The sequence below is a fragment of the Melanaphis sacchari genome, unplaced genomic scaffold (genome assembly GCF_002803265.2).
Source record: "Melanaphis sacchari strain LSU unplaced genomic scaffold, SCAv2.0 Contig73_pilon_pilon, whole genome shotgun sequence".
Classification (NCBI taxonomy): Eukaryota; Metazoa; Arthropoda; class Insecta; order Hemiptera; family Aphididae; genus Melanaphis; species Melanaphis sacchari.
In genome coordinates, this window is record NW_020271525.1 from 3,498,310 (window position 1) to 3,523,304 (window position 24,995).

At 25.0% G+C, this 24,995-nt stretch overlaps 1 protein-coding gene and 1 non-coding gene across 2 annotated transcripts in view; both read left to right on the top strand.

Moving 5' to 3' along the window:
* Positions 1-24,995, top strand: part of LOC112600981 (octopamine receptor beta-3R-like) — a 171,966-nt gene that overhangs the window by 55,849 nt on the left and 91,122 nt on the right. The window contains exon 3 of the mRNA XM_025348355.1: positions 16,633-16,778. Within this exon, the coding sequence (XP_025204140.1) occupies positions 16,633-16,778 (146 nt within the window). The remainder of the gene's footprint in view (positions 1-16,632; positions 16,779-24,995) is intronic.
* Positions 22,756-22,895, top strand: LOC112601004. The gene has a single exon (XR_003115025.1). It is a non-coding gene; the product is annotated as a U4 spliceosomal RNA (small nuclear RNA).

Genomic DNA, 24,995 nt, shown 5'->3' on the forward strand with positions numbered 1-24,995 from the left:
GTATAAATAATAATAATAAGGGCACGTATTTTTATGTAAATACATATTTTTAAATATCTTACTAATAAATAAATATTTTGCAAATATTTCATATTTTATAAATGTAGGTACCTATTAAAGTTCCAAAAATATTAAAAATAACTATAATTCTATTAAAACTTTGTTTTATCTATTTTTTTGACTTTATTGACATTGCGTGTCGTAACTTGAAATAAAATGTAAGATAATATTGATTAGGTACGATTTTTGATGTCACTATATTGGTTAGTGTCGGTATTATTCAGTTTTCTGTTGTGCGTGTGTATCGTTTTTTTGTTTGTACGTGTTTTTTACGTTTTAAGTGAGTTTATATTCGTTTCATTTTAATTTTGTGCGTATATAACACTAATAAAAATATGTCCAAAATGCCTACAAAAAAAAAAAAAAAAGAAGAAAAGAAAAGAAAAGTAGCTCAACACCTTTTAGAATTCCCTAATAAATTTTTAAGTTTAATGGACACGTGTTACTTTGTGTAACTTGTGGACAATCTGTATCTTGTTTGCAACATTCTTTAATAACTCAGCATATAAATGCATCAAAGCATAAAGAAAGTAAAGTGAGGCAAATACAATTCACTTAAAATTGTATTACTTCTTCAGCGTCTTCGAATAGTAAGTCAGCTTTTAATACCGACTTATATCAAACATTAAACAAGGCTGACATTCCACTTACTAAATTAAAAAATCCAACTTTTAAAATGTTCTTAAAAAAGTACATTGAGCAAGCTATTCCCGAAAAAAGCACTATTCAAAAAATGACGTCGAAGTTATTTATAATGAAACGCTTTCTAAAATTCGAGTTATCATTGAAAATTGTCCTATTTGGGTTTCAATTGATGAAATTATAGATGTATATGATCGCTATACAGCCAATTTTATAGTCAAAAAATAAAACTCCAAATCTTCCAAACAATTTTTTTTAAGCTATAGTGAACTAACTTAGTGCAATAATCCAACAATCGCTAGATTTTTTGCGATCGGTTTATTATGGCCACAGGGCATGCATTACGAAAATGTTTTGTTGTCCTTATCAAACGGTGCATCATATATGTTAAAAGCTAGAAAGTCTCTAACTACATTTAACATGTTTAGCACACATATTTTATCGTGTAGCTGAAACAGTTAGAGCACAGTTTCTACTTGATTATTCATTAATTGCTACTATGAAAAAAAGTTCTCCTTAAAGCTCCTAGTAGAATACTAAAATTGAAGAAGTTATATCCTAATGTATACCATCCTTCTGAGCCAATCATTACTCGGTGGGATACGTGGTTAGCAGCAGTTAAATACTATTTAAACAATTTCGAAAAAATTAAAGACGTAATTTCAAATCTTGATTCGGATAATTTAATTTCTATTGCAAATTCAAAAGATATTATGCGAAATAATGAGCTGAAAAATAATTTAGCATGTACTTTACCAAATTTTTGTTTTTTGGTTGAAGTCATAAAAAAATTAGAAACATTGAATATCACAGTAATTGAAAGCCTAGCAATAGTGTAAAATGCAACAAATACACTAAATTAAGTTCAAAAAGAATCTGGAGTGATAATAAAAAATAAATTAAATGACGTACTAGCTAAAAATGTTGGTTTACAAAACAAAAAGAACTATTAGAAATATTCTTCTAAATACAAATGAAAATCCATCAATGGATATTGAATTTCTACCAACTGATATATCAAATATTAAATATGCCCCATTAACCTCGGATGGCATGTAACGCTCTTTCAGCTGATACAAATCAATTTTAAGACCTAACCGCCACACATTTAAATTTAAAAATCTGCAAATTTACGTCGTTTCAAACTGTTTTGAAGACGACTACATTGAAGATAGATAAATAAAATTAAAATATATATATATATATATATATATATATATACATTACATGGCAGAATTCTATATCTATATTATTATTTTTTTTAAACGATTCAAAATTAATCAAAAGTACACATTTTTTGTTGTTAAATATTTAATGATTTTTAACACATATTTTGGCAAAAATAAATATTTGCGTATTTTGACTTTTTTATTACATAAAAATCCACACCCTTATAATAATATACATTTGCAAAATATTCCAACCATAAAAGATCATAAATATATATATATATATATATAATAACAAAAATATAACTAATACAAAGAGAAAATCTCAATTTATAAATATAGATAGAAATTTGTTTTTGACAATTTATAAAATTAATACCTAACTATATACAACCTCATTCAAATTAAAATAAGTAAGTAAATAATAAGTGATTTTAAGTAACATAACATTGATAATTTATAAATAATATTTGCATTCTGCATTCCAAGTACTAAATTAAAATTTTTTTATTCATAAGTACTATAGAAATATCTATAAGCATTATTATTCTTTATGTATAATAATATTTAAATATATTTAATATATTATTACATTATATAATATCTTTATAATAATGTTCACTAAAACAATAAACAATAAGTTTTTTATTAAGTACAATTTTATTTCGTTCAAAGCACCATAGTCTGAAAAATGTAGTTTTTTAAATATGACTTTATTTAAAAAAAAAATCAAAAATGTTAATAGTTTTCTATTATGCATTTTCCTGAAATATAATTAACTAGTATTTTTTATTTTTACTCAAATTTTAAGTAGAGTGGAATAATTATTTATTATTTTATTTAAACTATTTAACATTAATTTAATGTTTTTGTTTTATTTAAATCTACTACCGTTAAGAATAAATACATGATGTACGTGTAAAAAATAAACCTTAGATAAATAAAAACATAAAAATATTCATAATAATTTTATAAAATAATTATGTAGTGGATATCTTATTTTAATTTTCAACTATGTTTAAATTTACACATTTTTGTGATTTTGATAGATGCAGTTACAATTTTAAATTCAAATATTCGTAAAAAAAAAAAATTCTGACCCTCTATTTCTTTATTTTCCTCCATATCCATTAGCTAACCATACACTTATTATATATCAATAATAACTGACTGTGAAATAAAAAATTTTATCTGAAAAAAAAAAATTTAATAATAAAAAAGTTTTCAATAACTCACACTTTTATTATATTTTATATACAATGTTTCCTATCTTCAATGTAGTTAAATGTTGTCTTTTATATTTATCAATTGTACAGAATAATATTATGATACTTAACAGTTAAAATTATATTTTATGGTTGAAATAAATCTTAACATGATAATGCATTGTATTTTGATTAAGTGATAGTTAGGTAAAACATCGTATTAAATATAATTCAATATTTTTTCTAAATTCAAAACAGGGCTTAGATTAAAAAAAAAAAAATGGTTTCTTGCAACTTCCTTTACTCATATAGTACGATATTAAAATAAATAATAATTTAATATAATATAATAATGGCTTAAATCACGATCGACGTAATTATCACATGTACTTCCTAACTTAGATTATTTATTTGTATTATCAGTTTATAATTTATATTAACAATATTATAAAGGTACCCAGTGAGTACGTGCTGTTTTGACAATCAATGGCGGATGTGATAAAAATTAACGAGTGGCATGTTTGGTGTTAATATTCATTGAGCGATATTTATAATAGAATTAAAGGTAAAATTTATCGGACTATTATTTCATCAAAACAATATTGTGGAAAAAGCAGGAAATAAATTCGAGGTTCGGCTATGTCGACAATGGACAGACTCGTGATGATGACAGTTCCGACCATTGCGCTGCATGTTAGTTGTTATGGTGGAGATGTTTGAAGTTGAAGTGTACACATTTCCTTTTTAAATTTTTCTATGGCAGCCTACAGTATAGAGTACCACCATTACCGTTATCGTTTAAAAAACATTACTTCATTATGCGCAAAGTTTTGATACAGGTAAAATTGTCACCGATTTTAATTGTACAGTTGACCAATATTCAAACCAGATTGGCCTCTACATTCGATAAAATGTAAACTATTAAATATCCTCTATAGACGTCAAATTCTTTTTTATAAAACATTGAATATTTTTAGTACATCACAGGTGGAATTTTTTTATAATATTGGTACTAAAATATAAAAGTCATCATTTCAGATTCTCCGTTTTTTTTCTAGATAATTTATCACTATTTTGCACTTTGTTATAGTTTGATCGTACATTAAACAAACTATAAAACTTTAGACCACGTCTTCCATATAAACATATTATCTTTCAGTATTTCAAATTTTTATTGAGTGTGTTATTGAATTTAGCTCTTTACACTTATTATTCGTAGAAAAAAAAGCTGAGAGACGTAAAAACGACAACGATGATAAAGTTGGAAAATGTCGATGAACATTTTACTCGTAAAAATAAAATAAAAATAAATGTTCAATAAATGTTTACTTTCCCTTACTTCCTTTTTTACATGATAATATTTAGTGTACGTATTTATCACGAAACGAACTTGCCTGTTTGGTACATGAACAAATTACATTTACAAAGTGATTTTTCAACATAAAATAATTTGTCACCACATTTTAGTTATTTTATTCAAAGTAATATAAATATAAGAGTATAAGACTTATGATATTTTTTCAATCTAAAATATAACCAATTCGAAAAAAAGTTTTTGTTTTATTGTAAAATAGCGTTTCAAAGAAAAATCTTATTTTTTGAAAAATGGTGAAAAATTAACTCATTATTTTTTTGTTTGTGGGTATTTAAATTTCATGAATTTCATGGAAAAATTTACTGCAAGTATTTATTAAAACCGGTAAAATTCTTAAATGTTATTAATATATTTTAATACTTAGTACCATTTTAAACTTCATATAATATTTATTAAATTAACTGATGTTTTAATATATTAATAAAATTACTAAAATTATAAACTTATTATAATATATTCAAAATTAAAATTGCAATAAGAAAATTTAAATTACTCCTGCAATCCTTTTTTATATCAAAAAAAAATTACCCAATCATTCAATTATATACACAATATCCATATACAATAATCGTATTTTTAAACATAATGGTCACCGTAAAACTGGAATTATTACTCTTGATCAAAAAAAAAAAATAAATAAATAAATAAATAAATAAAAAAAAATACCTATATAAATAAAACTGATAATGCCAAGCTACAATATCGATATTTTATATCTATTACAAAAAAGTTTACCAATATTTGATTTAAAAACTTGACTATAAGCTATAATAATAATAAAATAAATATTGCATATTATGTATTATTATATAAAAATTGTATCTCTATTATGTCATATATTTTCTTTCAATTAAATTTTATTTTATTTTCCTTTGTTTTGGTTATTAATGTAATTATTTTTTTAATATTATCAATTGTTGTGCATGTCATTGATGTATGCAAAAGATAACTGCGAAATACTAAAAAAAATTATAAGTTATTTTAATTTATTATATACAATTTTGGTGTATTATATTAAATCAAAAAATAATAAGAATTATACAAATCAAAAATAAAATAAAACTTCAGCAACTATATGTTACATTTATGGAAGAACCTAGATAAATAACCTATATGAAAAATTGAGCCCCCCTCCCCAAAAGAAAAATCCTAGCTACACTACTGATTTATGTCATCATTTTTTACTATTTGGAGAGTAAAAATGTTTCAATAATTCATATTATGAGTGATTTCTAGAGTAAATTGGATTCAGTTGATACTTTGAAAGTGAAAAATTGAACATTTTCAATACTTTTAAAATAATCAAGGAAAATAGAAATATTTACGCAACAACAGTTTTCAACAAAATCAATTTTGTTTCGTGTAAGGATTTTTCATTCAACAGTTCGAGCTATTATGTAGTACTTTAAAGAATATTAATCACGATACGAACATGAAACTTTTCACTGTTATATTACATTAATATTATTATTTTCTATACACAGTAAAATTTTCAAAATATATAGACTAATCTTAAGCCGTTTATTATGTAGGTACACCATATTTATACAATACATCGGTGTAGACTAGTAACTTATAAGCTAACGTCAACAATATACGGCATGGTAATAATTAATTAATACAATTATAATAACATATATTTTGTAGTAATTATTGAACCTAACCGTAGAAACATGAAACATTTTACTTGTAATTTTTAAATCTTCCATACACAATAACATTTTTAAAAACGTTAAGCTTTTAAGTTATTTTTAGCACAGTGCACGAACCTATGAAACTATTTTATAGTACATTATTTTGTATATTGACTTATAAATTAATAAAAATAATTTAATATCAAATAATATTATATTTAATTGTTATTTAATTTTACATGCTCTATTAATAATAGAAAAATAAATAACTAATAATAATATAACGTAATCATGAAATAATATTCATCTTTATTTGGTTTTATGCTGAATTGAATTTTGTAAATATCTATCATAATACGATCAAATATTTTGTATAAACTATTGGGAGTTTTTTTTTTTTTTTCATATTATTATGTGCCGTCAAAATCAATACCTTAGAAATTCGTTTATTATAATATTGTTCTACTAGATTTTTTTTGTCAAAATTGTTAATAAACTATTAAAAAAAAAAAATTAAGAAAAAACTCGTGATAGTGATTAATATTTCTTACAGAATATATTATATATGATTTGATTTACTTAAAAAAAAAAAAAAAAAATTATATAAAATCTTTAATTAAGAGATAATTACAGCTTTTAGACACAAACTAATACATCTGCATTTTAATGAGTCTTTAAAATATGGTCAATTGACACAAATGATTACTTTTTTTAATTATTTTATATTAACTTTTACAATGTATTATCAATGTACTTTGAAATTTGAACTAATATCATAAATATTTTATTTTCAAAGATGTATTCTGAATAATACTTAAGATAAAATATGGTATCGGAAAATAAAAAAGTAGTACTTATTCTTTAGAAGTCCGGATATCTGTCATGAAATTGCTGATGTTATATCTTTTTGTACTTCTCGTGTCAGTTTTTACATGCATAAAACAGTGCTGCTTTTTCTATAATATGTTGTATTGTAGCTATTCAAAATTCAAATAATATAATGGAACTTAATACTTCTAAAGATATATCTTGTATTTTTCTGAGTTTTGAACAATAATATTATACAAAGAAAAAAACATGATTAATCATTTTATAATTCCTTTTTATATTTTAAAAAGAAGGCTGAATTTTTTAACTTCACTATACACTATATAAATTAATTTTAACCAAGAATTTGGTTAATCATTTGATTAATTAATTTTGTATAATCTTTATTAATAATCGATATGTTTCTCTTGCCGGTAAACTATAAATTATGTTTTATTATATATTCTGAAATTACTAAAGAAGTAAAAAATATAACATACATATTAAAATATAAATACTAACATTATAAATATTATTTAGCGTTATAAAAAAATTTTCATATGTATATTAATCAATGTCAAGTATACCACATATTGGTATTTATAATATATAGTTAACTGTGATATGATATATATAAACTGAGGCCACCAGCATCCATAAAATTTACTTACAGTAGGTACTTGTTACTTACTTGTAATTAATCACCATATTTTCCGTTGGTTTAGTCTTAGGAATAATGTGACCACTCATCAATTAATCCCACATCCATCGTTACGTTTGAATTGTTCTCACACCATATTATGTCTATAGGTATACACATTGAATTACAATTACTAACAAAACTTAAAGTTCTTGAAAAAGGTACTGAATTAAACTTATTTTTTAATAATCAAAAGGAAGATTATACAAATATTTATAAGAATATAGAAGGATACTTTTGTTTTATTCGTTACATGTATGTTCCACAAACATTCGTCCATTGACATATTAAATATTACAAAGTCTGTATAATCAAAATTTTAATATATTTTTCCTTCTAGGAATTTGTCAATTTTATTAAACTATATCCTATTTTAAAAATATAATACACAAAGTATAAAAACAATAGATAGATAAAAAAGGTTTATTTGAGTGGATATAATTCAATAAGTATAATATTATACGATATTTGTGTTCCATGATTTTATATATTTTTATTTAATAATTAATCTTAAATTTTGTTAACTTTTCTAGTAGTTAATATCCAAATAAAATGTAGTCATTTAATAGAATTTATGTTAGTTCTCGACGATTTTTCAATAATCAATAAAACAACAAAATTTACAAGTTATAAATAAATGTAATAATTTAACAGTTTTAAAAATAGTTTACACTTTCTTAACGATAAAAAACCAGCTGTATAATCTGATTTCACTCGGGAAAAAATACAGCACTATACATATAATAACAATATTTTGGTTTTAATGCGTCTCAGTTAATGAATAAAACGACATCGGTGTACCTCGGTATGTGTAACTATGAACTGTAATCGATATGGGCAATCCATCCATGGAATACTATATTTTAATTTCATATTTGTTATTATCACTTGACGGTTGATAACAGCCGCGGTGACTTGGTACATCGTTGTCATACATCACCAACATTTGATTTCGATCTTCGTTCTGATCGATTGGCCATAATATATCATAAATTGAATTTTTGATTTTGACGTGTCGTTAAAAAAAGTCACATATTTTCATCACGCCTCATTATCTTATAGTTAGGTCAGGTTATATTAAAATGATACGTAATATGACCCATGTTTCAAAATTTCGAATCAATAATAAGATTTCAATAAAATTAACGTCACTGTGAATATCTTATTTAACAAAAGCATACGTTATTTAGAGGTTTTTTCATTAACACGAATAAACATAATTATTATATTTAATTGTAAGGGTTTTTGAAATTATTTCAATCTTAATTTTTTGAAAATGTTTTATTTATTATTTACTTTATCCTTAAACATATTATCTTTCTTCCGTCGTGTAATTTACTCTATTAATTAATTCAGCGTCATCACTTGGTCATCAAAACAGATATTTTGATTTTCAACTGGTCAGGTGGCTTGGAGACTACAGATTTAAGCGTCTCCTCAGTAAAGTGTATACTCGTATGATAATATATCTTACATTTTATTTTTAAAAACAGGAAAATACACGAAAAGATGTTTTTTGATAACAATATTTATCTTTACTGTACAGGTATATACGATACATATAGTTGTATTTGCGATACATTACTTTTTAATGTTTCAATGTAAGTCTCAAAGGTCTCATATTTACGTAATAGCTTCGCTACGTCTATACTAAATAAATAAACGATACGCATGCAACATGTTTTTTTTTTTTTTTTTATGTACAATTAATGCATAAAAATAACAGTTATTTTATTTAAATTAAATTAATTTGTTTCCAATGCGTTGTAAACACTTTTGATCGTTTAATATAGGATTCGATTCCCATGTAATGTATCATTATATCGACAACCAATAATTTTTGAGCACCGCCAATTTTTTTGTTTGAATAACCTGCAATATTAATTGTCGAAACGGAATTGTCATATACTCGTAACTGAAATCGGAGTAAAAATCATGCATAATTTTTTGGTTTTCTGTATTATTACCTGATGCGATGTTAATATATATATATATATATATTTTTTTTTAAATTCCGTACATCTCTGGACCGTATTTTTTTTTTGTTACATTATATTTTATACTTTATCGCATATTATACTGCTTTTGTGATTTACTCAAATCAATATAATACTATTTATGCTATATTTTTATATTCAATTATGTGATGTTATCATTAATCGGAATGGAGTTTAGTAAAATAAATTAAGACACTACAATGTATCTCCAATAATATATCACGTTCATTACTTTAACACCAAATAAAAATCCAAGAATGAGACATATTTTCAATACTTAGTTTTAACGATATTGATTCAATAGCTATTGAACAAAAATATGAAAGATAATACGATCATTTATAAGCACAGAAAACACATTTCATTATGATACGTTTACAAATATTGCATATAGTTACACATATTAGTTTTTTTATTCAATTCAAAAAAACAAAACAATGGTATATTTAGTATTTATGAAATAAAGAAAAAAAAAGAATCTCACGAATATTATAAAAAATAAATTTAATAAATTATAATAATATATATATATATACTCCCTAAGCCTAAAAAAATATGCAAAGTTATTATAACCCGAGTCACAATAGGATACTCGCACTTTACCCACTCCTTTTCATCTCCAAAGAACTTACCCTAGTATGTGACACATAAAAGGTAAACCTCTCGATTGACCACATTATTACTACATGTTCAAAATACACCGAAGCATAAAAAATGTTAAGCAACCCAACATTTATCTAACTAGCTGTCACCGAAGAAAACACCGAACAATCTACATATTTTTCTACATCATACATTAGGTAAAAATTGTAAGCAAATGTAAATATTTCAATCTTGTTTTTCATAACCTATTTTTCTCTCTATGTTTAATTGTAGACTTAAAACCCATGCTGACGAAGCCTTTACTTTAAATACAAATAATAATAATATTTATAACTTTATAAAAATACTTTTTTGAACTACACTAGTAAATGAATCATGTAATTTGAAATAGTTATTCCACATTATGAGTATTTTTATTTTATTTTAAAATTGCTATTCCTTAATGTATATATTTATATATAAATAGGTATCTACAAAATGTGTTCATATTTTTTAATATTTTTATCAACAAGGTGTATTTTAATGCAACTTTGTCTGTGAAAACATGAAATGCGGCGCGATCTTGGTTTTAGTTTACCTATTAGTTCACTGGCAAATTGGCATCAGTATACTGTGCTTTGTGAATTAATTCAACCGAATAAACATACTGCCTGTGGTGAATTGAATATAGCACTTAGTATATTTTCGAATATAGTTTAAACTACTCTCTAAACTTTCTTGATATCTCTAAGAACAATTTGAAATTTTCGTTAAAATCGGTCGAGTAGTTTTAAGAGTATGAATACTACAAACATAAATTATTTTATACATATAAAATACAATCTTTTGTGTGTGCACATTTTTAAAACGTGAATCTTTTAAAATCTCTTTTTATATTTCATATCTAGTTATCAATATAGAGATCACCATTTCAAACTTCAAATTTTTAGGTCCAGTAGTTTATTTTGAGAGTTTATAAGTGATGTTTTAATGTTATATAGGTATAGATAACCATTGAAGTTGAATTTTATACATATAAGATCAAATTAAAAAATTAAAAATCAAAGACATATTATGAATTATACTTGTATATTATAATAAAATTATATTATACATATTACAGTTTTGATATCGATACACAAATAAAATGCAGCGGGAATAAAAACTTAAATGTGTTTATTTTAAAATTCACTGCTGCTTGAGAAGCATCATTTATTATTAATTTAAATATATATTTTTTTTTTAATTTTGGCACTTGACTTTTATAAAATTAATTGATACTGGATTTTTATTAAATTTACATAATAAGTCGAGGATGTACAAATATTAATTTGTGACCCGAAATTTTGGAACAAACTATCTTTATAATAAATTGTTTTATGTTATATTACCCAAGAGTACAAAATGCAAACATAATAAATCGTATTGTGCCTTATGACTTAATTCAAAATCAAATTAAGCGTATTTTATTAGACTGTAATAAATAACGTTTAACGTTACTGTCTTCTGGGCTGAGTATTTTATTTTTTTTCTGACAATTATTAAATTTAGCTCTTTTATTTTGTTCAACAAACCATAAAATTTTGTTACTAGATTATAATTTTTTTTATTTATTTATATATAATTTTTTGAATCATATTTAATACTGGTATCAGAGTAATAAGAAAATAAGTATTATTTACTAAAACCAAGAATAAAATAAAATTAATTATTTTTATTTCGTCTTTTTATTCACGTTGAGATTCTCTGTATGTTATCTATACGAATTTAATTTTCTTGCACATTACATAATAAACTAAAAAAATACATCGGTTTTTTTTTTTCGATTGCTGAAATTAAAATTTGTCATATTTACAAACATTTACTAGCCCTATGTATTAATTCACAAAAGGTACATATTATACTAATATACTAGTGCGTCGCAATTACCCCGACCTGTGAGTCCCTTTGGTTTTTTCTCCCGTAAGGTCCTTATTATAAAGCAGAACTGCAAAGTTATTGGTTTTTCCGTTAGTGCACAATTTTTTTTCTTATTATTTTTTTTCCCTACTGAAACCACTTCTAGCACGTTGTTAATGTGTTTGCCCGATTCTTTCATTTATACCTCATACATATATAAAAACAGTCAATCGGAAATTACGCGTAGATTGGACGGGTATTATTAGAATTCCGGATTCCCATTATTTCTCAAGAAGATCATTAGAGATTGCAATGAAAGCATTCTGAACCAACGATCGAAAAAAATAAACGAATATCGAGTTCTGTATACATGTAATAAAATCTGACAAAACAGGTACAAATTGAAAAAATATTACAGATATTCAGACGTGTGATGGTTAAAATGATATAATTATTAACTAACCAAGAACCAAATACACCCAATTAATCATGAATATTATATTTATTTAATTTTATATAAAAATTTAAATAAGTACTCAAAATTCTATATCTGTATTCAGAATATTATAATATTATATATCCATTACATCTGTATGATAAAACGTCGTTATACGTATTCCAAGTGCAAAAATGATATATATTTGTACTATTGAATAAAATAAAAAAATAATGATATAAAATATTTAAATTATTATATTCTAAACATTAAAATTCGTTTTTAAATTTTAATTAATTTTTCACAAACTTTTCTTGCACAGTAATGTTATAAATCTGTTCTTTTCAAATAATATTTTATTAGTCATTTTTTATTCTTTACTCGTGACTATTATTATTGAGTCATGGTGCTGAATTACTCCATTTACATAGTGAGTTATCGAAGTTTTATTATTTTGATTGCCTTTAAAATTTTAATATGATGGTTTCTATTAATATTTATAACAATTAGTTAATTTCTACGATTTAAATTAATGCAACATCTATATTTCTCAAACGTTTTTCCTCATTCATGGCGAGGTTAATAATAAATACAATTGTAACTTGTGTAGCACATATTATACAAATAAAAATAAAGATAGGCAAGTAAATAAAATTAATCGATTCAAGTGAAATAAAGTTAAGTTGATATATGATCGTAAATATTTTTTACTATTAAATAAAATAGTTAGAAAAAAATTAACTTTCAACTACTTTATAGCCCATCTTTACAAATTCATTATAATTAAATGTGTGTTTTCCATTAAACAAAAATTTAATCTAAATCATTCAATTCAACATGGCTTTCTGGCTTCTTATCGTTTGTAATCTAGTAGTATTTTTGTATTTTCTGTTATTCATATAATTTAATTTCTATAAAGCTCAAGTACAAAATAAGTTTTATACATAGGTTGTTCCGCAAATCATGCTCAACCTTTCTCGTTATTTGATTATTTAATCTAATTCAGTTTTTATAATAATAAGTAAATTTATGCAAATATTTATTCTTAAATACATGATAAGAAAATACTTAGTAAATTACAATAATAATATACCCATTACAATATAATGTATTTGTACAAAAAAAATAAAATAAAATTAATAGCTTTATTGGTAGTAATTTGTTAACAATTTTTAGGCTTCTTTAAAATAGGTAAAATTTTTACATAAGCGTTTTAAATCATAAAAATATACAAATTATTTTAATTATAAAAATGTATACCATTTTCAATTTCATTTGCTAAAGAAATCTAAAATTCTCAACATTTCTAATTTTTGCAAAAATGTAAAGTTAGAATCTCGATGAAATAGGATATTTAAATGAAAAATAACGTTATAATTTAAAAAATATTATTCATAGGTATTTGAAACTTCTCACTATCTACAATAATAAATGTATATTATACACAATGCAATTTTCAAAATATTTAAATTAATATTTAAGCAATTTTTTCTATAAAACTGTTTAAATCATTCTATGGTAAGTTGGTATTGACTTAAAAGTTAATAACAGCTATTAATTATATATGGTATAATATCGTAACATTTTTTATTCGTTACCTATTCAATAAATTATTTTTGACAAACATTAGCAAAATCTAACGATTTACTAATAAAAAAAATTAATAAAATAGCTAACACGGCATTTTTGATCAAAACCATTTTTTGTATACAAGATTATAATATTATATACATAAAAAGATTTTAGTTGAAAAATATGTAATGAATATGGACAAGAGGGGTGAAAAGCGCAGCATATCTTTAATTATATTTACGGTGTGACTAATGAAAACGGTGGTGAGACAATGCAGGTAGAACTGATCGTAAGAAATCTGATAAACAATACAATAAAACAAAACTATTTAATATGACAGTTGTGATAATAAGTAATAACAAAGACTATTACTAATATTATAAAAAGTGGAATTATCAAATATATGAGTTAAAAAGTTTTTACATGTTATTGTGAGAACAAAGTAATAAAAGTTTCAAATTATTAGAAATATTGAATATTTCAATAATATAATATAATATAAATATACATTAAGTGATTCACTAAAATTTCTCAACTATTTTTTCTCCAAGAATGAAATTATTCAATACTTGGTTTTTGCAATTTTTAAAACAATATTTTGAAATTTAAAAAAAAAATTGTAATATTACAGTTTTCTGTAGATATTCAAAATTATGTTTTTTAAATGAGTTCTCAACTATTTTTTTTGTATTGTAAATTATTAAGCGAATATCTTTCTGAAAAATTTGACATCAAAATTCGACTGAATAGTTATTGAGTTCAAGGTCAGTAATATAATGGATTTAGAATATTTAGAGACTATGGTGATTTGAAAATGTTTTAAATAAATGTCAATCTATCGTTTAAAAATGTTTTCAAGTGCAATAAGTTATAGATCCAATAAATAACATATGTTTTATATTTTGAAACCATTTTTAAAGACTATTATCTTTAGTAAGTTATCTTAACAACTAAGAAATTACCTACTCATTTGAATTTTTAGTTGAATACGTCAACATTTTAATAAAAAATTATTCACTTTATAATGTCTAGTAAAAAAAAAAGGAGACATTCTTTAAGTAAAACAAAAAATCTGAAAATTTAAAATTATGGTCTTAAATAAATTTAAAAAATTAAATTATCAAAATGTCGATGAATTAATTAATTAAGGAAAAAATGCTTGGTGAATTGCCCTATATTTATTATTGTACTATAATTTGGGTTTACGCCTGTCAATAAATATCAATTAATACAAATAAATTACATAATACTTCATACTTTATAGATTATTAAATAAATGTCTAAAATTGAACAATAAAAACAACGATATTATCTTCTGTTTTTATATTTCTGAATAATTATGGATCTATTTTAAGATTTTATTATATAATTCTTACAATTTACAACATTTTATTTATTACAATCCCAAGATAAAACAATATATCATTCATGCTGTTTAATCTCATTATTACTTATCAAACTACTGTTTTTGTAAATAGTTACAGGTTAAATAGATAAGCTGGTATTGAGATTATTTCCTAAAAATGAGCTTTCACCCCGCCAACAGCACTTATTCGTCTTTGTCAGAAAAAAAAAATTCAAATAGATCTTATTTATTAAATATATTAACATTAGGAGTTAATCTAATGACTATATATACGGTAACACATACAATTTTGAATTGAATATTTGTATAATTAGATAATCAGATTATGATCAAGGTTAGAACCGTTAGAGAACTTTACCTATTTGTAATCCTCCAAATTACCTGCAAGACTCATATGCAGTACCTATAGATGTATTATTGTAATCCAGTCAGTGGCGTATTTAAAAGGGGGATCAAAGGGATGAATCCCCCCCCCCATAGGCTGCATATACGTACACAAATAATTATAGTCATCATATTATTTAAGAAATTATTAATATTTTTTTTTTCAATAATTAATTAAATTTGCAAGAATTAAAATATTATAATTGTACAATATTCTCATTAGTATCTTCATATATAAAGTAATATCCTCCCCCCCTCTCTATGGCAAAAACCTAAATACGTCACTGAATCCAGTGTCTGAACAATTGATCGTAATCTCATGAATCTTTAAACATAGACCCTTTTCAAATCACTATTTAGAAAGATGAAAATTTTACTATGATAGAGAAAACAAACTTTTCGATTAAAATGAAATACAAATATTCAGACTATCTGAAATAACTGATAGTATACAGTATTCAGTATAGACATTAAAAAAATTATGATTACAAACGAAAAAGTAAATCTGTATTCAAAATGTTCGACATTTTTGGAAAATATAAAAAATTATTACTTTTTTGTGACCCAATACCTAAATTTTAAACACAAAACAATATAATATTATAAACCATGTATATTTATAATAGTGTTAAATATTTATTATTTTTTTTTTACTAAATTTGCATAATTAATTTGTAATTACCTCACTTAATCTTTTTATTTTTACAACTATTCTAAAACCATAACTACTAAATTCTAAAATTATTTTAATTTAAATTTTTATTGTGGTTAGTCAATAAGTGGTTTATGAATTATTTTTTTTAGGATCTATAAAGAAGCCGTTCGACAACGACAAGCCCTGTCTCGGACGTCCAGTAATATAATTTTGAACAGCATACATCAACACAGGGTTCAACATTATAGTCATAGATTACGACCTCCGGACAGCGAAAACATGTCAAATGGAAACGGTTAGTTTTTTTTTATTTATACATTTTTTTGTTCAGAATAATTTAATAACACATTGATTCAAATAATTTTTGTATGATACTTTAGATCCTAAAAATTTTAACTTCGATGTTATAAACGTGAATTGAAAGTAATTATTATCAATCTTCCAGAATATTTTCAATACATTATTAAAATAAAAACATTTTAAATTATGCATATTATAACAAAATCTATTGATATTTTAGCTAAGACTAACTGTATAATATGATATAATATATATTACGACGAAATCATACTACATAGACGAATCAATTAAATTGTAATCAAAACAACAAAATATACCTCTTCTTTTATTGTAAATATAATGTTTGCCACATCAAAATGGGGTCGAGTGGGTACTTTCTTGCAGATGTAAATTTTATAAAAATGTGTCAAATTACACTACCCTACAAATAATATACGTATTTTAATATTTACACTAAAACAAGTAACTTAAATATTCAAATTTATTAAATCTGTACTAAAAAATTATTTTATTAATAATGGCATTATGTAAATCATTAACGTTTTATTAATTCTAAGTAGTTCAAGAACTTAGCAATAGTTATATTTTTATTAAAATTAATATTATATATTCTTATATTATAGAATATTACTTTTATAACATTATCTTGAAGAGAAATTTAATTCATTCGCGATCAATGCTTATTAATACCTAATTATATTATTGTATAATATGTTTATTGTATGTATATAAATTATCGTTTATATTTTAAGGCGGGAAAAATTCTTACCTAGGAGTGAAATAAGTTTAAATCCTACCTTATATTGTAGAGTTTTGCTGTAATTAAAATGTTAATGGTATCGTTAAGCTGCATCAGCTGCCGTTTTATATCATATTATAGTATATGATATATTAATAATATTCGCATCTTTAACGTATAATTAATAAAAACAAGGTTCTAATATAATTTACAATTCAATATGGCTTATTTTAAAAATGTAATATTAAGACATTTAAATAATTTACGAAGACATGGTTTCGAAAAACTACGTACAATTTATTATAATCGTGATCCGATTAATAAGACATTTCAACGTCTATATTTTTCTATGTGCCACTGAAATCCGTGTTGACATTGGTTAGTCGCTTTTATGAAATTTTAAAATTCCCCAATTTTATATCCGATGAACAGCAAATAGCAATTAACAATGTGTTGTAAAAGAAACACGTAATACCATATTTAGTATTAACGGTTTTATCAGTAGGTATATTATTCACGCTGGACAAAATAATTTATAAGCCACGCATGTATTGATTTGTCTTAAACACGATATTGTCCAGGTCAAATCATATTCATATAATATATATATTTAATATATCATACACATCTAATATGTCATACACATAAAGGATAATCAACTGAATATTAACATTTGCCATGCGCACAAAATGTGTGCACGCAGACGTGTAATAACAAGTCTGACAGTAAGACTACATAGTTTGGACGATTTATGCTCACGCGTTTATGTTTTAAAAACGCGTACAAGCAAATGTAATAAATTATATTTGTTTGTGATTCATAAAAATGAAGTTATCCTAGTGAAACCATAAAATTATGTTATACCCGCTGTTCTTATCGATATTCTATAAACATGATATATATTATTATTATAAATCGTCCGTATGACAAACACACCACGACACGCGAAACTTAACAAAACTCGTAGATATTGCCGATATTGGGTCTGTAATCTGTATTGTTTACATTTTATTCTATGTATAGTAATTTTTTATTAGTAAAAACTATGCTAGGGTAAGTTATTCTATTCTTCGAATATTAATATTATTAGGTACATAGAAAATTTACTAAGCATACTCAACCTCATTTTTTTTCATAAATAATAATTTATTCAAATTCTAATTTTTGGAATATTTAAATATGTATACCTACTTAAAGGTTATATTTTCGAGTTCTTAAAATTTTTTAAACCACTTAAAAAGTATTCTGTGATAGTACAAGCTCATTATTTTCAAATGAAAAATCTACTTGTTAGCTGTAAATTATTATATTATGCAGATAATTGTTTTGAGAAATGTTTATGTACCCAATACAAAATTCGAACAAATAGTTCTTCAGTTATTAAAATCATATTAGAGATATCTTTAAAACGGTTTTACAAAAATATAAAATAGATGTAATATTGGATTTAGTCTTAGGCTACTTATTATACTTGGACCATTTTTACAAATTATAAACGTGGTCAGATTAATATTAATAGCCCTATATAATCCAAATCCATTTTTGAAGATCTGTGAATAATAGGTATAATGAGTGTATATGCACGCAAAGTTAAATAACTTAACAACTACTTGTTCAAATCTTGATATTGATACTTTTTTCAAAAATAATGTTACCCAATAATTTACAGTATAAAAAGGGGTTTATGTTTGAAAAAATCAAATGTTTACCTCCACAGAACTACAGAACACTGGTTAAGTAAAACAAAAAAAAAATCTAAATAATTTGAGGTTTTAAGTAGGTATGTTTAAAGATTTTAAATAATTAAAGAATTAAAGATTGATAAACCATCCTATATATATTCGAATCCCTAATTAATTAAATATTATTTTAAATAAATAATAACAATTATATGCAGATCGAGCCTATTGTACACTGATAAAAGCCTGCGTCGCGTGTTATCATTATAATACAATATCGACCGTTGCCGTTCACTTCACTTAATCTCTCTTCGTCTGTCGCTTAATGAACTATTTTACAATAGAACATTGTGCAGCCGGTTATCGTAATCGCATTGTTGTTATAGTGTTCAAGTATGCCAAGTTTATATATATATATATTTATACAGTAAACACGCATGTACCTGCATCTACCTATCGAATCTCACGTCGTCTACAAAATCCCTTTTCGTATACTGAACCACCCACACGCACACACACACACACACACATTGCACGACGCATGGCGTTACAATGGTATTGTCTTATATACCGATCACGGTACTGTCAACATTTTTATTATCATTATTACTTTTATAATTATGGATTGTGAATCCAACATCCAACAATAGAAATACTAAATAGTAAATAATTATAAATATATATTTTTCATTATGGAGTCTTTATTAAGCTATATTATATAGGTATTAATTTATTTTTAAATAAATTCCAAGTAAACCTTTTGTGGCTGGTTGCAGAACTGATGTGCTCTTCAAAAATGTAAACTGAGAAGAAAATCGGTTTTATTTAATTATTTTTGAAAAATATCAGTATAATCAATGGTATAAGTGTATAACATTAAAACAAGAATTGCATTTGGTTTTTTAAAAAAAAATGTCGAAATTTATTTGACGTTTTAGATATCATAATATTATATTATATCTAATTTTATAATAAAACTATTTTAAACTAATGATTTTATAGTTATTTATTATTTGCACAACAAACTAACACTCTATCTCACTCTTATTAGAGTCTACTATTAAAATTATAGTTTCGAATTATATATTTCTAGTACGAACAAAATATCTAAAGAGGCAAAAAAGTCACTTAATATATAGGTAACTTACATTTTATAATTGACACAATACCTAGGTATATTGACCAAAACATTTTAAAAACAAAAATGCTAAAATACTTTTATTCAATCAATAATACACCAACCACTTGGAAACGCAGTGAGACATTACTTCAGGTGGCAGGTGGCCATTGTTTATTAAAAAACGTCACAGAAAATTAGTTTAGGGCGACTGAGGGACAATCCCCCACAGTTAAGCCCCTCTCATCAGGGTTACAGCTTGTTTAGAGCTATTATGGAACATCCCCCACGGTTTAACCCCTACGTTTTTTCTGCTTAACCTATTTGTTTTATTCTATCCTGTGGGTTTCATCTTCGTCTTGATTACTGCTGGAACCGAACCGGAAGTTGCTCTACGACGGCTGTAGTTTGCCACTGCCGCTCTGCGGCGGCTCTGCCAGTTCCTTCGCTCCAATGATGACTTCCGTGAAGTCCACTATAGCTTTTCAGAAGTCCAGAGACTCCAAAATATGTGACACTAAATCCCAAAGGCTCAAAAGTGCCAATTATATGAATAGGTGCTCTTTCTACCTGTCGAACACCTCGCAGCATGCCAGGGTATGCTAAAATTCTAGGATATAATATTTACTATTTAGTTTATTTTGACAAATTTACAAGCATAGCCCTTATTTACATTGTTTAAGGATAATAATGTTAAAGTTTTAATATTATAAATAATAAATATTATATTATATTATAATATATTATACCAAATCTCTAATAACTATTTAATATTATCTTTCATTTAAAAAAAGACAAAATAATACGTTTAAGTTTCAAGTAATTTATTAAGAGAACATAAAACTTCATGTGGCAAGAAACACACTCTAGTATCAGAACAAAGTACAACAAGTAGAACAAAGTAGCAGTAATTTTATTAAAATCAGTGTAGTTATCCTCTACACCTGTGGTTTACAATCTTTTTATAACCGAGTACTACAGACACATTTAAAAAAATTTCCATACCACTTGACCTATTTTTATTTTATTTTTTTGCCAAGGTATCAAAAAATGTATACTTTTTTATACACAATAGTGAGATCTATAAGTAAGTTGAAAAATGCTGTTCTTCACATATCTATTGACGAGATTTATTAATACACCATAGTATTTATTTACAAAATAAAATGACTAAACGACATATCTATTTATGTCACATTGGAAAAGGTACGGTAAATCGTGATCAAATGTATAATTAATATTATTAATAAAATCATTATTTTTTAATATCAATATTACATATTCTATTTTCATGATAATAATGTAACATCCCCAAAATGGCACAAGTCGTTGACTAATAGGATTTGAATAATGTCAAATAAATGTGGTTAAGTATTAAATGGTTTTATTGACAACAATATTATAGATTCAAATTATCGTATAAATTATAGCAGTAAGTTAAAATTAGGTTCAAACTACAAACGCATACTACATTATTATTTAAATAAATATATTTTTAAAAATTTACAATGCACTGTAGTTCCACCTCTATTTAGCGACATTTTTTATTTGAAAATATTTTTATGGAACTATGAAATTGTCATTCAAACACGTTACTATTTAACGAAAACATTTTATATTTAACTAATTAAGTTTGTTTTAATTCGTATTCATTTTCTATAAACATTTTGAAATCCACCCTCCCCACTATCATGTTATACAACATTAAAACTAAAATTAATGAACTAAGGAGTAATAAATTCATTCTAGACAAATTGTTCTTAAGCGACTCCGACAAAAATATCAGACAGTTCTTCGGCAACATAAAATGAACAATGGACACGCGTTATTTACAAAATCTTTATTTAACAGATTTTTCTCAAAAAACCATTGAGCTAGTTAAAAACGGGTTCCATTGCTTACATAGGTATATAAATATAATATATGCTATAACAATATTATAAATATAACCATATATAGCACGCTACAATAAACGGCAAAAACGATAATGATTGATAATTAAATTTATTGTCGTGTGTGAATGTGAGAACGGGTCGTTTCGACAGACGGTTGCGGTACTTATCTTTGCGAGCGCAGTAGACCGTGGGGTGTTGACGGTGGCTGCGGCGGCGACGGCGGTGATGACGACGACGACGATGACAGTCGTCGCGAACGATCGCGCTCCAAATTTTGCCGCTAGATGTCGTGGTCGGGCCACGCGCTTTTGGATATCGAGCGGGACGCCCGAAACGCCGATCACTGGCGCCCGACGAACGCTGCCCGACGATATGGATCGCCGACCCGCCAACTTGGCAACTGGTTTCCGGTACGATGTTTGCTTGGCGGTCGAGAGAGATACGCGTCGCGCTCCGATTTTCGTGACAGGCCAGCCGGAAGTCAACAACCCGCACAAAGGTCCCACACCAGATATATACGTGAGGCGTATGTCGCAAATGTTAGCTTTGCGCAGTGGCGATATCGTAACCAATGAGGTCCATCCGAGGTGCGATTATTGCTAGTTGAAAACTTTAACCAATACCCCGCCGTGTGGACATGAAAAACTGTCCGCGTAGGCAATTTTTGGAGGCTCTAACGGGCTCATATCGGCAAGTTAGCCTTTGAACAACACGAGTATTCCGAATCTTCTTCCTACTTCCTTGTTCCGTCTTATCGTTCATTACTCATTTGTTATTCATTATTCATCCAATGATGTCGGAGCAGATGAACAACTCGACTGTTGTTGTGGTTTCTACCCGTTTCATACCTACAATCGGATGGTTCGCATACATATAATATAAATTATTAAACTATGATTTATTGTCGGAACGATTGTGGGTTTAATGCGTATTACGTAAATCTTAAATATACGTTATAAGATGCACTATAATATATGTATTTACTTAAAAATCAATCAAGTTTATAAAAATTCCACTTATATAATTAAATATGTATCTATATTGTTAATTAATTAAGACGTACGTCGTACAGAACGCGTAGAATATTTGAAAGACGAAAATTGAGTTAATTCATAACCTATATTTTATATTCGACTAAAATGATGATTTTTCTGCAAATTTACACTCCTGATTATTAGTACTTAATTACTAAACAGTTATTTGAGTAGTAGCTTTCGGTTTTGACTATAACATTTTATTGAATTATTAATATTGTATTATTTATTTTTCCACCTAGTGCTTCAGGACACGCTCGGTTTTCAGGTCGTTTTGTCAATTTTTACAAAAAAAAATCAACAGTGTTGCTTAATTTAATAGAAAAGCTATTTAAAATGACAAAATATAATAATTTTTATTTCTGATAACGAAAAAAAATTGTTTATTTTATTAAAATACTTACGATATGATAAAATCGCGATTGCAGTTTGAAAAATGTACATCGATTTACACTAAATAGTCAGCTACGTAGCAAATACTTTGTAGTTAAGTCAATTTTATCAAACACTATCTGTGACGTATAATATTTTTCAACTATAAATTGTTTTTACTTTGTTATTCTTTTATACTTTTTATCTCTTATATAGATGTAGATTATTATTATTTAACTTTATGGTAAATACTGATTAATGATCATAAAAAATAAAATTTAAAATAAATAAGTATCTTAATAATTATAGTCCAGTAAACATCAGTTTTGATTTTGCTATTACAAATGTGAGTATTTTTTGAATTTATGTGATAGATTATAAAAATGCCAGTAAATTAATATTTTTATGATATTAAAGTGTGCAATAATTTACAGTGCATCCAATAGGAATAAAAAAAAAAAATGAAAATTACGGCTTAAGAAATTTTGCTTACACAAATATACCGTTTTAGTACTCATTTTACAGTTTTTACCTTTTAAACAAATTTTACTTATAATAACATCATAAAACAATAAAATATCAAATATTTTGAATTATAGAACTGCTCATTCCTCATTAAAATTCACATAGTGGGCGATCAGATTGATAAAAAGTTCCGCTTATGCAATATCATCAGATTTTTTTTAATTATCGTCACTTTTTAACTAAAAACTTCGAAATTTTTGTTTTTGAATTTTGATATAAGCCATATTGTTTTCTTCACTAAATAGTATAAATATTCCTAATAAATCCACATTAATCATGTTTCGTTAGAGAGAGAAGTCGTTGAAAGACGAACATGACGTATGGAGACAAATGTGTCTACGTTTATGTTTAACATTTATGTTCTGTGTAAACTGTAAATAACACTAATGGATAGTATACCTAATAAAGAAAATGTCCAAAGGCGTTAAGTAAAATAAAGAGAAAACACACCATACAAATTTTAAAATTTAGTCTGATGGTTATAGAAAATTATCTACAATACAACTAATATTAATACTAAAAATATAGCATCTATTGTCAGTTGTTGTAATTGGAAACGATTTTGACTTTGTTCTTGGTTTTCTGAGTTAAAAAAAAAAAAAATTTAAAAATCTACAACAAAATGTATTATTCATTATTTCTAAAATGGTTAATCCCATCATCTTTAATTAAAACTATTTAAATAACCAGATAGGTACCTACATTATAAATTATAGGTAAAAATAACAATAAAAATTCATTATTTTTCATAATTATAATTCATATATATTTTTTGTATTTACATTTTGAAAAAAAAAAAACTTATCTCTGTTAAACATCGTTCCCACTTAATGAGTTATTTCTGTATAATA